Consider the following 16,715-nt stretch of genomic DNA (forward strand, 5'->3'; position numbering starts at 1 on the left):
ATAATAATTGTAGCATATATATATATATATATATATATATATATATATATATATATATATATATATATATATATATATATATATATATATGATCGATGTAGCGGTTCCGAATGACAGCAATATCAGGAAGAAGGAACACGAGAAGCTGGAGAAATACCAAGGGCTCAGAGAAGAGCTCGAGAGGATGTGGAGGGTGAAGGTGACGGTGGTCCCCGTGGTAATCGGAGCACTAGGTGCGGTGACTCCCAAGCTAGGCGAGTGGCTCCAGCAGATCCCGGGAACAACATCGGAGATCTCTGTCCAGAAGAGCGCAGTCCTGGGAACAGCTAAGATACTGCGCAGGACCCTCAAGCTCCCAGGCCTCTGGTAGAGGACCCGAGCTTGAAGGATAAACCGCCCGCAGGGGCGTGCTGGGTGTTTTTTTTTTTTTTATATGTGTGTGTGTGTGTGTGTGTGCGTGCATCCACATATATATATATATATAACTAGTTCCTGCACTGGATTTACAAGTATGAAAATGTTGCAAATATGCAATGCAAATATTCTTACCATATTGTTTTCTTTTTGAAGTATCTCAACCACTGGCATTCCAAGTATTTCCAAAAGAACCTTTGGACATTTCATCTGTGATGTTGATGATGGGTATTCCTCTAAAAAATACAACACACAAATTGACTTATATAGTCCATATGAATATCAACATTTACAAAAGCATTTAAATGCTGCCCCTAAAACTTACTTATACCCTTCTAATGGCACTTGCTCTACTCCGTCATCTTCTGCCAATATACTCTGCTCCTCGTCCTCCTGAAGGTTTAATAAATGAAAGCAACTCATTTTAAAGCCATGTAAATAGTAACAAAATATTAGTACATTGCCATTTGTTTAGGAAGGAAGGGAAAAAACACCTCTTCAGCATCCTCTAGTTTCTTCTTCTTGCTTTCTGGCATGAGGTCATCCAACCAGCTTAGCTCTCTCTTGGTGAAGATACAGTCCATCAGTTTCCTGATAAACACCAAAGCCAACACCTACAGAAGTGCCACAGAAGAACAAACAGATGACTCAAGGAACCATTTTAATAACGAAGGACACTGTGCTGAGGAGCTAGATCTATTTATTTTAATATGAAGCAAAGTATGTAAGAAACTTAACATATACAGCATTTTTTATGTATGATCTGATATCCTTGTATTGGTGTTCCTACATCATCATAACAGTGTTGGTCCAGAATCAACAATGAAACTGACCAGTCCCTGTCTGGGCTTTTAATAGCATTAGCCAAGAGGTTAGCCAATGCTATTGAAAGCTATTACAAGCAAACCGACATGAGTGACTTAAATTTGCTGTATATTTGTCATATTGGATAAATTAATAAAGAAAACACTTGGAACACTTGTTCCAGGAGAGAGGTTTATATAAACAAATGCATTTTTTTCTTCCTCAATTTTTCAACACTGTAACTGAAAACCAGTTTCATGATGATGGTGCAGGAACAACACCAACACAGGGATATCAGATACATCATCACAGATCATTTTCGACCATGTGCATCAATGCTTTCACACGCTCTTTTTCCCTTCTGGTTTTCCTAAAGGTTGTAGCCCCAACCAATATATTTGAGTGTGAGGAAAATGCGCTGTTTACTGACCATCATAGGAAACACAATAGCAGCCCTGGATGTCTTGATGGTCCACAGAAGAACCAAACAGCTGAGCTGGATGATGGTGAAGAGGTGCACCTTCCTCAGGGGTACATGTCGTAGGTAGATGAAATCGGGCTGGTGCTTGGCTGGCATACCGAACAATCTGAGACGGTCATAAAACTGCAAAGGAAAGGTAATTATTCTTATTTACTATACTTATTTACTTCTTGATTAAAAATAGTCCAAATGTGAGCATTATTACTATAAAATCACAACACATGGAGGGTTAAGATTAATCACTCTCTGTCTACAATGCAATCTCATGATTTCGGTTTTAAAGTTAGACATTTTAGGTATGATTGAGTCTCACCCCAGAGGCCATAGACAGCTGTTTTAATCCTGATTAAACATACAATTTCCCCCTTTCCCACAAAGGAGCTTTAAGGTTATATAAATCTTCTTGAGAGCTTCTGAGAGCATCAGCTGTTTATAAAGCCTATACTTAGAAAATCAGAGTAAGGTTTAGATGTGCAGTATAAGTTTATAATGAACAACCTATAGATATAACACTGCTTTATTTTTTTTTTAGGTCAAACAGCTAAGCTTTTATAAACCAAAAATAAATTGCCTTTTAAGCGTCAAAAGCCAAGCAGACTAGACTCCTGACAAGCTTGTGCAGAAAGTCTAACACTAAGGCAAGTGAAAAGTTTCTCTGTGAATGTGTAGCAACAATAAGTCAGACCACTGAAAAGAAGTTTAAAAAGGCAACTGTTAAAAATAGTGAAAATAAGCACTATTTTAGTGAGCTCCCATCATTTTAAGATGGGAACACGCTAGAGACCAATTAGCTCTTCTTATCTGGGCAGCCAGACAATATGGAGGCGATCCCCTATGATGGCTAAGCAAGAATGTAAAGCCTACACAGATTATCCTATAGGAAAAATAACACATGTTATTTTCTCACATGCATAATTTCAGCAAATAAATTACATATTACTGTGAAATTCCAACAACTTTTACCTGAATGCCTCTGAGAGAAGATGCTCCCATATACAGGAATACTCCATACAACACAGGCATGGGTATGAACTGAAAATCAACAATAGAGAAATATATTTCATACAGTTCCTGAGGGATACTTGGAAAAATTAAGTGTAAACACAAAAACCTGTGTATGTTTCAAATGCTTTAAGGCGTTGAAAATAGCGATATAAAACAGTAAGCATCTTTGTAACTCAAGTCACATTTAATAATACTGTGATCATAACTGCAGAATGAGTTCAAACGAGCGTCTCACCTTGAGCACTGATGTCATGAAGACCGAGCACCCCATAAGAGCAAAGATCATGAGCCCGGTAAAGCGCTGCTCTCTGATACCAAGGAACTTGGGCTGCTCCCCGGGAGCTGAGCACTCGGATTCAAGTTTCAGGCTGTTGACGTGGGTGATGGAGAGGACGGTGGCTGCTACAAACCATGGCAACCCCATCAAAGAGCAAACACCTAGCATAACCCCAACCATGAACAGATCTAGATGATATCCACAGCCTTTCTAGAGAGGGGAGATACCGGTTAATAAAGTTAAAGTTGAGCTGTTTTGATGCAGTTCAGCAAGATATTATGCAACTCATTTGCAGTCTGTAGGAAAGCAGGAAAGTACCTTGAGTTTGTGTTCCTTTCTGTTGATTATGACAGCCGTGATCTGCTGGTCCATGAAGATAAGGATGGTACAAAGCATAGCTGGCACCACCGTTATGACTGCTGTCCACCAGGGGTTAGGCCCCAATGGGGTGATGAACCAACCTCTATCATCTCTTGTTGGCTAATGAGAAAATATTGCGTTTGGTTAGGTGATTACATTAAAATAGCATGTCAAGAGTAATTTTAAAGGAATTCTCATAGCAAGTGATGGGGAGTCATAATCTCCATTCTCTGTCCTCGTGTATTTAAATTGTGTATTCACTGTGTATTGGGATGTGCATTCCCCCATCCCTTAAAGTCACCATAGATGGGTATCTTCTTCTGGCCAGTAAGGGCAGCAACATATGCAAACCCAGTTCTGAAAAAGTTGGGATGTAGTGTAAAATGTAAATAAAAAGAGAACAGAATAATTTTCAAATCTCATAAACCCACATTTCATTCACAATAGAAGATTAAAAACATATCTAGTGTTTAAACTAAGCAAATATTAGGTCATTCTGAACTTGAGACATGACCATGTTTATCAGTGTGTAGGATCCCCTCTTCTTTTAACATCAGTAAACATCTGGGAACTGAGGAGACCAGCTGCTGAACTTTATGGTAAATGACTGTTCCCCCATTCTAGTCTGATGTAGAGCTAGATCAGACTAGATCAGTCCTGGGTCTTCTTTGTCATGTTTTTGCTTCATTATTTGTGTGTTTCATTTGTTTACATGCTCCGAATGTTTTCATATGGTGAAGGGTCTGGATTGCAAACAGGCCAGTTCAGCACCCAGACTCATCTACTGTGAAGCAATGCTGTTGTAATACCCGCAGTATGCACTTTAGCACTGTTTTGCTGAGATATGTCCTCCCTGAAAAAGATGTCCTCTAGATAGGAACATATGTTGCTACAAAACCTGTATACACTTTTCACCACTGATGGTGCTTTTCCACAGGTGGAAGCTGCCAGTTCCATAGGTGCCAATGCTCCCCTGTACCAGTATCAGAAATGCAGGCTTTTGGAAATGAGCACTGATAATAAGCTGGATGGTCCCTCTCCTCTTTAGTCTGCAGGATGCAAGGTCCATGTTTTCCTAAGACAATAATGATTTTCAGCCTTGACATGATTTTTCAAGATTCCTGGAGTCTTTTCATGGTGTTATACTGTAGATGTTGACATTTTAAGTTGGGAAACATGTTGGAGAATGGTGAACTCTGCCTGACTACATTGCTTTTTTTTTCTTTGTTTTTCAAGTCGTTTTGCTTTAGTACCGCTTGAACCCTTTTGTCACCCCCGCTGCAACTTTTTTTGAGATGTGCTTCCTACTTTACACATCGATGTGTTTCTTTTCTCTATTTTTAATTAAATAAGGGGCTTACGAGATTTGCAAATAGTTTTATTCTGTGTCCAAACGTTTTCAGAACAGGGGTTGTGTGTGTGGGTATGTGTGTGCTGTTTTGAGATAGACTTGTGTATATTTAATCTTTCATTTTGAAGGTTGAACTGAACAATTTATTGTATGCTCTGGCTCACCTTAAACACACTGGGAACTTTCAGTTTTGGAGATGGGACCCCTAAGGCATAGTCAACCAAGACCATGGTTAGGATAGTGATGAAAACAGCAAAGTCACTGATAACGGACCTGACCTAAATAAAACAAACCAAAAAAATAGAGGGGTGTTTGTTAAAAAAAAAAAAAAAAAAACTTAAAACAATCCATAAATGTATGGGTTTCATTAATACTAATTAATAGAAACCAATCAATTGAGTCACTACTGCCTTTTAATCATGCTATACTTAAGTATGACCACTAGAGTGTGCCACTGCATTGTGCAACAAAAGTAAAGACATGCTAAGTTAGTGACAACTAGTACCTTTCTCTTGATGATTCAGTCATAATCTTGACACACTATCACAATTGATAACAGACTGTGGACAGTACCTTGGTGGGAAAGTAGTTCCTGAACTTGAACTCCTTGAGGAAAGCTGACATGAAGACCGTGGAAAAGAAGAGAATGACACACCAGAAGAGAACGTCAGGAACGTAGGGTCCTTGAGGTCCACAGGCACTGCCCACAAACTCCCCACGATTTTCAATACAGCCCTGCAGAGAACAAGGCACAACTATTCGTTACAGGGTTTATGAACTCCCATGTCTACAAAAAACTTTCAAAATGTGCTTTTACAGTGATTTGCAGTGCAGTTTGAGTAATCCAATATAATCCAACACACATGCCCTTAATCTGCTCTATCTCTCCCATCTGGAAAAGGATGTCACTTTAAGGTGGAAAAACTAAATAAATGCTTTTCAAACTTGTCCCCATGTAAATCAGTATTTAAATATGTCTTATATGCATATAAAACTACCATAACTAACAGATTTGTTCATGCTTTGCTTTTTGGTTTTGTTTTGTTTTTTAATACTTTTTAGTGGTTCAGTAATACCTTGACCTCCAGTGCTTCCCAATAGATTTCTGAAGCAGTGATGTTGTTCATCTCCCAGTACTTCAGGGTGCCATTGGTGGGGTCAGAAGGCTCAACGCATGAACATCTGTGGTAGCACATGAGCATCTGGGTAAGTTAATAATCCGTCATCATGGATTTACTGTATGGCTAAGAAATGGTCTTCAAAATTATTCCTGCATTACTCTAAACAGCCCATGCTATGAGAATTAATGTCCACTTACGAGTACAAGGTGAGTTTGTCCAGGTTGTTGTTCTTATTAAAGGGATAGTGTTTCCCCAGGTGGACGATTTTCTCCAAGGCCTCGTAGATGAAAATGATGCAGATGAGTGAGGCAAAGGCTTCCTCTGTAAAACGTGTGATGTAGCAAACGAGGGAACTGGCATCTGTGGCCACCAGCAGAATACAGAGGAAAGCTGTCCACAGGCCGATACAGGTCCTCAGTGACAGATAGGACAAGCCATACTCCCTATGTTGAGATTAACAAGAACAGTTGTCTTTGAAATATTGCGAATTAGAGGAAAATCAATATTAAAATAAAACTGCATGCTTTTTGTCCATGAGATCAATTCATGGCCAATACATTCATTTTCAAGTCAGACAATGTAACAAAACAAAATTCGACATTTGTCAAGGAAAAAAAACATACTTGCAGAATTTGAACAATATCTTTTCAAAAACAAGCACAGGCCCCGTGCTCCCCAGAATGGTAAGGGGCTGCCCGGCAAACAGGGAATAGGCAATTCCAGTCAGTGAGGCTCCAAACAGTGACTCAATTGCACTCTGGGGGATGGGAAAGGACAAAGAAATTACTAATGGATATATATGCTGAAAAGGGATTCATGATGTTGAACTACAAGTATTGTCTAGTGAAACTCTACTACAGTGTGAAGCTAGTCTTTGCAGAACAGCGTGAACATTTATAGGAAGGTGATTTACTATGCGTCCTTCTGTTGCCTCGCCCAGAAGTCCTCCAAAGGTGATGACAGGGGACATGCAGGCACAGTAGAGGAATAAGAAAGAGGCGACACACTGTAAGCTACAAGCATCAGTGTAGTCAGACAGGTAGTGAGGGGCCTTGCGTTTGATGTCTAAAATGAGACCGCCAAACCACCTGGGAAGATAAATAAATGAATAAATATTAGCGTCAGCATTCTGAGCTTTTCATTTTGACAGTTTTATTAATTTAAATGAGCTAGTTTTTTTCCCCTAACTTGTTTTCCTTTCGCTGCCTTCCCAGTGCTCAGCTATTGGCTTAGTGTAATAGTTCCCCGTGACGGATAAAGTCTCTCTGCAAAAACTGAGATCTGGAGATAGAATGTTTCTATGGAAACCACTTTATCACTGCAACTGCAGACCAAGTTTCCCCAGGAATAGCCGATTAGCATCACAGTCTACATTTTGTAGAAGCACAGCTGATTCAACCTCAAACTCCTTTTATGTGTACAACACATGAGGAGAAAACACACCAAATAAAGTAGTGTGAATCATTAGACGCTTAGTAGAATTATCCTAAATTATCTCCAGCACATTTATGCTTAATAAGGTGGCTTAGTGAACATCTTAACTTCCTGGTGATCACGGTTCCCTTTGAGAAAAAAAAACAAAAAAAACTTCCTGGGTGACTCACAGGGGCGTAATTTCCAGGGGGGGTTGGGGGGTTATGACCCCCCCTGGAAATAATCAGACCCAACCAATATAACCCCCCCAATAAAATTATGAATAATCTTGCATAAATAGGCTGTTGATTTTCTTTACTCATTTCAGGTATTACCAGCAAAATGGTTGCATGTTTAATCATCTGGAAATTTATCCATATCTATTTATTTATTTAGACAGAGATCTTGACCCCCCCAATGTTCAGCACAATGTGACTCACTTCCCAGTACGCTGCAGTTCTGGGCTGCCATGAGCATCGTGCTCTTCTTCTTCTTCCCCCTCAACTAATCCATTTGGTGAAATGTTACTTTTCTTTCTTTTCTCCTGTTTAACAAACAAGGCACAAATGATGCATAGCATTAGTTTAAGCAGGTCAAAAGTCAAGCTCAGCCGCAATCCCAGCACACAATCAGCTCATGCCTTACGTGATACTCTTCTATACATTCAAATGATAAATCTCATGTATGGCGCACTATCTAAGCTGCTTTAACCTGCTCACAGTGGCTGTGCATCTGCAAACCCTTCTTGTTCTGTCTGGCTTAATCAATGTCATATCTGTCATCACTGATGCTTGCTCTCTATCTGTGCTGGCATCTTGCAGCTGTTCTTCCTGGATGGATGGGGATGTCCCAGCACAGAGCCATAATGCCAAATGGATCATTCAGTCAAAAATAATTTGACTTCAGTTTCTCCAACCTAAAATCCCATAGTTTTCTAATGGCACTAGGATAGGCCTGGTGTCAAATTTTAGACTAAAAAAGAGACCCATCACATGGTGACTGTTTCAGAAAATCTAAAAACTATAAGCAACTATGAAAAAACAACAATATTGTCTTTATATTTAGAAACTCTAAGCAAGTGTAAAATTGGTTTTCTTGGAGTTTTTAACAGAGCTTGAATATGTTTTCCAGCCCTGGAATTTCTATGTGAATTTCTCCTGTAATTAAGAACTTAGGATAGAAAATATAGGCACATTTTTTGATCCAGTCTGTATAATTCGAGAGCCTGTAACTTATAAAACAATTATTGAATGAAGGCTCAGTTTTGCATGGATTCTTGGAATGATCTGCATAGAAAGTATTGTCAGTGGAAATAATAATCTTGTTCTCACTACAGAGGCGCAGTTTTATCAAATATTAAAGAGTTCCTGAATTTGACTGAATTTAAAAAATCAGCAACTGATTAATAAAATTCCTACTGACCTGAGAAGGTACATTTTTTGGTGGCTCTATCCGTATAGACGGGTCCCATTCCCCAGGAGGCAGGACTGTCACTTGATCAAGGAATTCATCGATACCAGCAATTATATCATTTCGATCTTTAGCTTTATAGGCAACATCATGGAAAACCTGCAAGCAGAGACATATGTTTATATGCACTATATCAGTGTGGTGCAGTGTATATGCAACACTCTCTGAACAACAGCCATCACTTTTTATATCTGTTAAAAGAGGATTTACACTTAGGGACGGTTTACAGCAGCTTCACCTTTGGATTACCTGACAGGTGCTGCACAAACTAAATTTAACTGACTCATTTACGCTTATTCCAAACAGTGTGTTTGTAATTAAGTTCAGACTTTCTCTTTTCCACAGTTATGGTGGATGACAGCATAAGATCCAGACAGAAAAGGAGAGCACAGGGGCTGAGTAATCACCAAGAGCATGTCATTAAAGCTCTGAGCTGTACTTCACGCTGAGAAATGTTCCATCACTTTTGAAATTTGGTGAGTTCTGCTGGGCTGTGAATTTATGCAAAGTGCCTGCAGAAAGTCTGAGTATGACATCTGACTGACATTTACACCAATCTACCCACTTCTTCAAAACAGTAATGAATAAATACTCCCTTCAGAATGACAACTTGGTAATATTTCTCCCTTAGTGAATTCTTACCTCATCTGTCATCAGTGTTGCAATAGATCTCCCAATCTCATGATACTGAGGCCCTCTACCCAAGGGACCCAGGAGAATGAATAGAAACCTAGAGGCAAAATCACATCATTTTAATTTGATTTGTCAAATCAAATGTGGCTGACTTCTTTCTGTGATCTTGACCTAGTTTAGGCACATCATACTGTAGTGACCTTGTGGCAATCGGGACTTCAGCCAGTCCGTTGAGCAGAACCGCCGGTGAAAGGCGGACAAACGCCACCACTGGCTTGTTCAGGAATTCCAGCTCGCCAACTAACACATTGCAGGCCTCCGCTCCCGGTGGGATCTTCTTCATGAAATGAATGTCTATCTGAAAAAGGCCACAAAGAACAGTGCTTAATAATATCCTTCATGGTTAGCATAACATCCAAACAGGTCTCGCAATAAGAATGGTTTAAAATAGTGGCACCACATTTTACACCTTACCTTCACAATAAGCCCCAAATGTAAGATATTAAATGACATTCAGACTAAATGCATTGAAATTGCCCAGGATTTATGTGTCAGAGGACATAACAGTCAAATTAGTTGCAGGTGAGTGAATGAAATATAACAAAACAGTGTTAAAAAAACAAATATTACTTTGATTTGTTGCATAATAACTCATAAGGCTAGGTTATTTTTCATTTCCAAGCAAATAAGATGCCTAATAGCATATAAAACCTGCTCCTGATGATAAAAATAATCCTCTTTCAGTCACTTTATCCTTTGTTGTTGGTAGTTTGTATTTTTAGTTAGTTAGTTTTTTTTAGTTTTTCTGTATTACTGGGCAGTTGCTAGTGCCAACACAAATAATATTCACAACATACACAGTAATGCATGTGCTGCAACCATTCAGATACCAAACAAATTCCTATTTCTATATGTGTTGACTTTCAAAAATAGTGCAATATTGAGAATTTTTAGAAGTTTTATACTAGAGAAATAATTATTCTTTGTATTTAAAGTAAATTATAACCTGCAGTTGGAAAACATATGTGTATTATTTTATAAGAAAAATTCTACTGTGAATGATTTTTGTTTGTTTATCTCAACCATTATAAAAGCACAGTGCATTTTATAACTGTCCCAGTGTTCCTGGCAAAGCACATGAAGCAGTTAATTCACTGACCTAGACAACAGGCTAAACTCATAAACATTATGCAAATGGTTTCAGTGAGGATTTTATTTCGATCATTGGTGTGTGTGGTTGTGGTTATTATCTGTGGTGACAGTCTTTTTTTATATACTTAACAGGGTTATAATCCTAATCCCTTACTAGATTACCTTTCCATTAAAATGCCAACAATGACACACAATAAAGTAATAGTCTGCTCAGAGTCTGGTATGACACACTCTTTTTCTCATATCTGATAGTGTTATGTATATGCTTATATTCACACTGGATTTCCAAGAAGTATCTTTTTATTGTTATTTTTATTGTCATTGTTATTTGCAATTACTATTTCAAGCATTAAATACATTTATGATGCAAACATTTTACTGGCACACTAATGCGTGTTTTTATTCTTTATATGTTGAGTAGTCTACATATGAAAATGTATAATATTTTGAAGAATTGGCATTTTTTTATATAAATGTATTGTATATAGCATACATAGAGCAATATATATACCTTCTAGGCTTTTGCACATATACTACACACACTATGCCTGCACCTGTATAAATTGTGTACCATACCTTGCTGAAGTCCACAGAGCTGTTATCTCTACTGATATCCCCTTTTCCATCTTGAACTGCTAACTGAGACTGGGAGGCGGTCAGCTGACCTGTACAGTCCAGACCAGATATTTAATTAGCTCAAAATACACATGAATTAATTTTATCTATAAGTGTCATAGATTTGGGGGGTTTTTGGGGGGGTTTTTTTGGTTTTTTTTGGGGGGGGGAATAAAAGCAGAAGCTAACAATTTGCATTCTCTTCATTAGGTACACCTTGCTAGTACTAGACAGGATCCCATCCATCCATCCATTCGCGTCCACTTATCCTTTTCAGGGTCGCTGGAGCCTATCCCAGCTGTTATAGGGCGAGAGGCGGGGTACACCCTGGACAGGTCGCCAGTCTGTCGCAGGGCCAACACACAGAGACAGACAACCATTCGCACTCACATTCACTCGCACATTCACACCTAGTGGCAATTTGGATTGACCAATTAACCTATCCCCACTAAGTGCATGTCTTTGGACAGTGGGAGGAAGCCGGAGTACCCGGAGAGAACCACGCAAACACGGGGAGAACATGCAAACTCCACACAGAAAGACCCTGGCATGATGGTGGAATTAAACTCAGGACCTTCTTGCTGTGCGGCAACAGTGCTAACCACCGTGCCACCGTGCTTAGACAGGATCCCATTTTGCCTTAAATACTACAGTATCGTGGCATAGTTTCAACAAATTGCTGGTAATATTATGCCAAGATTTTGGTTGATATTGATATGATATCGTCACACAGTTACTGTTGTCCATCCATGATGAGATTCTCCTGTTCCACCACATTCAAAAAGGTTCTCTGTTGGATTGTGATTAGTGACTGTGGAGGTCATTTGAGTACAATAAACTCTGTGTCATCTTCAAGAACCCAATTTAAGTTTATTTTAGCTTGGTGACATAGTGACCAACCGTCACCATGTCATAAAGACAATGGACACAGTCAGTAACAATACTCAGGTAGTCTGTGGCATTTAACAATGACCAGATACCAGAGGGCATAAAGTCAAAACCAGAAAATATCCTCCACACCATTACACCACCAACAGCAGCGATTTTTGAACCACTGATAAAAAGCAGGATGGAGCTATGCTTTCATATTGTTAATGTCAAATTCTCCCTCTGCCATCTGTATGTCGCAGCAGAGGTCAAAGTCCTCATAGCAGACCATTTTCCAGTCTTCTATTGTCTAATTTTGGTGAGTATGTGTAAATTCTGGCCCTGCTTTCCTGTTTTTAGATAACAGGAGTGGCACTCGATGTGGTTTTCTGCTGCTGCAGTTTATCTGCTTCAAGGGCTGACATATTTTTTGTATTCAGACATGCTCTTCTGCATACCTGGTTGTAACAAGTGATCATTTGACTTACTGTTGCCTTCAGAGCAACTCAGAGCAGCTCAACAAGAAGACAGGATATGGATATTTTCTCTCTTTCACACTCTGTAAAGGCGTTAGATATTTGTGTGGAAAAATCCCAGTACATCAGCAGTTTCAGAAACACTCAGACCAGCCCATCTGGTATCAATCTTATTATTGTCACATTCAAAGTCACTTAAATTGTCTTTCTCTCTCATTCTGATGCTTGTTTTGAACTTCAACATGTCAATCATGTCTGTTGCTGCCACATGTTAACGAAAAACTGAACAGCTAATGATGGCGACCATCTGAGTTTATACTTTAACTGAAAACATAAAATCTGAACAAAACTTAGTAAATGATGAAGTATTTGAATGCAAATATTAATTATTCAATAAATTGTTAAAAGCTGAATTACTTCTGTTTTATTGTTCAGTTGGATATCTATTAATGAACTGCTTTGTAACTAGTTTCATTACGCTCCGTGGTCACCTACACTTAGTAGCTGATTAATTTCATTAAATAAAGGCAAATGAGGATGATCACACAGAGATAAGTACAACTTTCTGGAGCAATTATTGATTTAAAAAATGAATTTCAGCAGTGTTGCTGTCTAAAAAAATCCATGCTCATCAACGTGATCACTGCCAAGCTGCCTGACAGGTTTGGCCTAATTTCTGTATTCATTAAACAGCAGGGTCAAAAATTAACACTAATTATAGTGTCTAATACACTCACAATACATGACGTGGAGCTTATCTCAGATTGTTGCTTTAAAACGGCCTGTTAAAATAAAACAACACTGAGAACACCCTCAAATGAGAAAATCTTTGAACAAACAGTTTGGTTTGTTCTGTAACTAATTTAGTGATCTGGGATTCTGGCAAACCTTAAGCTTATAAAATGTAGCTGGCAAAGATAGTGGAAAATAGAGCTTCCAGTTACTAAATTCAGCCCAAAATTCAATCAAATAGTTTTTGCACCATGAAGACCAATATTAACATTTTTTATACAGCCTATTAAACATTTTCTTTTCAATCTTCTCTTTAACTTAACTGTTTCTGTCTACCAAAATTATCTATTTTGAGTTGCCAGTCATGAGAGTTGCCAACATAAATCACAAGAAGCCTCTCTGCAATGTGTTTTTTGAGTAAAAGCTAGTAAAGGGGCAAGGGCATAGTGTATAAACCAGCACCTGTTCACTTGAGTGGGGCTGTGGCAGGTGGGTGGGCAGATTGTGGACAGAATGAGGAATGAGCAAAAGATGGAAATATGCACAAGTTAAGACCATATGTATTAAAGACACATACACATATTGCGCATTCACAAATTATACACACTAGAACACTTCCAACAGTTGGTATAAGGCAACATGTTGTGACCACTTTAACTAAAGAGTGATTCTTTCTTTTTAGAATATTATTTTATAGGAGACAGATGCTTAGGTTTTCTCACCATTTTTATCCAGATGAAGCTCAGATGTTTTCCGGCCAATGTCAGCGATGGAGCGTACAAGTGGCAGGCGATTAGCCAGCTTCTTCTGGTTCTGGTGATGGTGCTGCTTCAGTAGTGTTTCACGCACTTTCTTTCTGAGCTCATCTCCCAGTGGTGAGTACAACTCCTGGTGGTCTAAGACCATGTCTAAGATAGACAAACGCAAGCTGATGCATTCAGTTTCTTGCACTTAAATCTTGAGCAAATGATTAATAAACCCATATTTATACATTGAAAATAGTTACAAATTTTCCCAAAAAGTAAAATTTCTTGAAAACAGAATTCAAGTCATTACCTGCAATCTCTTCAATGGTACTTGCCCTCATATCGAGCAGCACGGTGCTGTTGATAATGCAGCAGCGCAGCTCAAACAAACTGTGAAGAGACAGCGTTGCTACGTAGGGCTTGCTCCATCGTTCCCCTCCATCCTCAACATCCTCCTCAAACTTCAGCCACCTGCAACAGGAATTTGAGTTCCTGTCAGGAGAGGCCAACAGACCACAAACTGGCAGGCCATCTGTTCTAGCTGCAGTAACAACACTTATTCATTCTAGGTCCCTCTCTGCTCACGTATAAGTCATATATTTCTCTCTAAAATGTACTTTTTTAGTCTCCTTCTTTACTGCTTTTCTTTAGTGTATATCTCTTTAAATAACATGTCAGATTTACCATGTCAACAGAGATCCATAATCTTTGATACATACAAGAAAAGACATCTTAACATCAACAACCATTGCAGACATAAATGAATTTAAAAATGCGCCACAATTGCAGCTATGAATTGCAGTTACTTAATTTAGTGAACACAAAAACATCAGTGTAAGTGGATATTTTTAATCAGAGCTTTCAGCGAGGACCTTGTAGATAATGTGTCCATGTTGACAGTACCTGGCACTTTCCCTCCACTCCGAATCCTCTCCTTCCCTCACACAGATCTCATCCATCTCCGTGAAGAGATCATGAGGAATGTGCTCCTCATCATCATCCTCTGTACCCAGCAAGAACTGCACTCTTTGGGACGGAGTATCTAGAAACGCAGTGGATTCAAATAATTGGTACAAACTGAGATTAACTGTAGCCAAGATCCTATGGTTATTACAAAGTAATAACTAGCTGCTTTAACCCTTGGTAGTACCTACGGCCATTTATCATCCACAGCGTTTTTTAATATTAGGCCATTTTCACTGTGTTGAATAGAATATAGCCAAACCTTCCAACCCTTTTTTTTTTCATTTTTCTTTAGAATTGCCGTCTCCGTTTATTCGATTAGCTTAAGGTGGCTAAGCTAAAAACCGCCATCCACATGAGGTCCTAGAGCCATAAATCGCCCCATTGAAACCCTTTATAAACGCTATTTTTCGCTATTTTTCACTGCACAATTATTACCGTTAATATCTGTGTGATGGCTTAGGTTTCGTTTTCATTCTGGACTCAAGGCCTTAGAATTGTAATTTTTTTATTTGGCCACCGGGTGGCTCCCTTGCTTCACATTTGACCCGGGGCTCGAAATCAGCGAGCCGCCGTAAAACACTACCCGGAAATCAGGATTCGATCGCGGCTTGGAAAACAGGATTCCCCCGCCGATCGTCTGGAGCGATGTCTCAGTCCCAGGGTCACTCAAGCGGGAATTTTTTTTTTGACTCAACCGGAAATGACGTATTTGTTGTCACGTGGTATCGACGTGTGTGCTGGTGAAAGGCGTCCGACGAAACATGACCGGAGCAATCGTCTGCACGTTACCCGGGAGGAGGCATGGATCCCGGGTTAGACAACGACGAGGGACCGCCTGGAGGACATAATTCGCTTCGGAAAAGAAAATTGTAAGTTGATCGAAATTAATTTTGGTGCTGATCTTTAGTCCATCTAAAGGCCTAATTATAATAACAATTGAATATTACCTCAAATGGTTTTTTTGGAAAATATTCAAGTTTTATGTTTTTTGGGGCAAAAAAGCAGTGCGCTCATGTGACGAAACCGGGATATAAAGGGTTAAAATCCGCGAAATGTAATTAAAACTTGACATGAATATTTCAAGGAGAAGTAGGTCTAAAAGATTGGCTAATTTAAAGTGGAATAAAATATTAATATATAAATTTTTTATAGCACTTTTTTGGGCGTGGTCGATTGGGACCGATAGTGTGTGCATTTTATGAAATGCGCTCCTGCAAAAAAAATAAAAGGCGATCGAAATGACTGTTGGTATCAATCTTTGGTCCACCCAAAGGCCTAATTAAAAGTACAATAAAATATAACTTTCAAATGTATTTTATGGAAAATATTTCATTTTTTCATTTTTTTCGCCAAAAACGGCCGTGCGCTCATGTGACAAAACCGGGATATAAAGGGTTAAAATCCGCGAAATGTAATTAAAACTTGACATGAATATTTCAAGGAGAAGTAGGTCTGAAAGATTGGCTAATTTAAAGTGGAATAAAATATTAATGTATAATCTTTTTATAGCACTTTTTATGGCGTGGTCGATTTTTGGCTCTAGGACCTCATAAGGGGTACGTTTTTTAGGTACTACCAAGGGTTAAAGCAATAATGTCTGTACCATAAATCGGAGACTCTCTACCCTCCACCAAGGTGCGGACTCGCTCCTTGCTTCGCCTCCTGCTGTACTTGTTTCCATGGTGGCGGTGCCGGCGATGGCTGCGGTGTCTGGTACTGCCCAAAGGGACGTGGACCCCAATGTAGAGAGTCCTGTGACCTGGGTACAAACATGATTAAAGACTATAAAATACACTCACTCTGCCCAGGTTAAATGCTACTTCTGTGTGTTA

The 16,715-nt window shown here is 39.0% G+C and overlaps 1 protein-coding gene across 1 annotated transcript in view; it reads right to left on the minus strand.

The window, feature by feature from the left end:
• Positions 1–574: 574 nt before the first annotated feature.
• Positions 575–16,715, minus strand: part of slc4a10b (solute carrier family 4 member 10b) — a 30,248-nt gene continuing 14,107 nt past the window's right edge. The window contains exons 4-25 of the mRNA XM_085373898.1: positions 16,487–16,642; positions 14,821–14,959; positions 14,228–14,388; positions 13,894–14,079; positions 11,058–11,146; positions 9,530–9,687; positions 9,339–9,426; positions 8,649–8,795; positions 7,667–7,770; positions 6,727–6,901; positions 6,437–6,570; positions 6,011–6,256; positions 5,769–5,874; positions 5,266–5,427; positions 4,857–4,970; positions 3,300–3,461; positions 2,940–3,191; positions 2,663–2,731; positions 1,649–1,822; positions 909–1,028; positions 740–807; positions 575–650 (exon numbers count right to left, since the gene is read on the minus strand). Coding sequence (XP_085230024.1) covers positions 575–650; positions 740–807; positions 909–1,028; positions 1,649–1,822; positions 2,663–2,731; positions 2,940–3,191; positions 3,300–3,461; positions 4,857–4,970; positions 5,266–5,427; positions 5,769–5,874; positions 6,011–6,256; positions 6,437–6,570; positions 6,727–6,901; positions 7,667–7,770; positions 8,649–8,795; positions 9,339–9,426; positions 9,530–9,687; positions 11,058–11,146; positions 13,894–14,079; positions 14,228–14,388; positions 14,821–14,959; positions 16,487–16,642 — 3,086 coding nt within the window. The remainder of the gene's footprint in view (positions 651–739; positions 808–908; positions 1,029–1,648; positions 1,823–2,662; positions 2,732–2,939; positions 3,192–3,299; positions 3,462–4,856; positions 4,971–5,265; positions 5,428–5,768; positions 5,875–6,010; positions 6,257–6,436; positions 6,571–6,726; positions 6,902–7,666; positions 7,771–8,648; positions 8,796–9,338; positions 9,427–9,529; positions 9,688–11,057; positions 11,147–13,893; positions 14,080–14,227; positions 14,389–14,820; positions 14,960–16,486; positions 16,643–16,715) is intronic.

Source organism: Diplotaxodon limnothrissa, linkage group LG16, assembly GCF_057381915.1.
Source record: "Diplotaxodon limnothrissa isolate DT_005_m linkage group LG16, D_limnothrissa_male_GT1.1, whole genome shotgun sequence".
Classification (NCBI taxonomy): Eukaryota; Metazoa; Chordata; class Actinopteri; order Cichliformes; family Cichlidae; genus Diplotaxodon; species Diplotaxodon limnothrissa.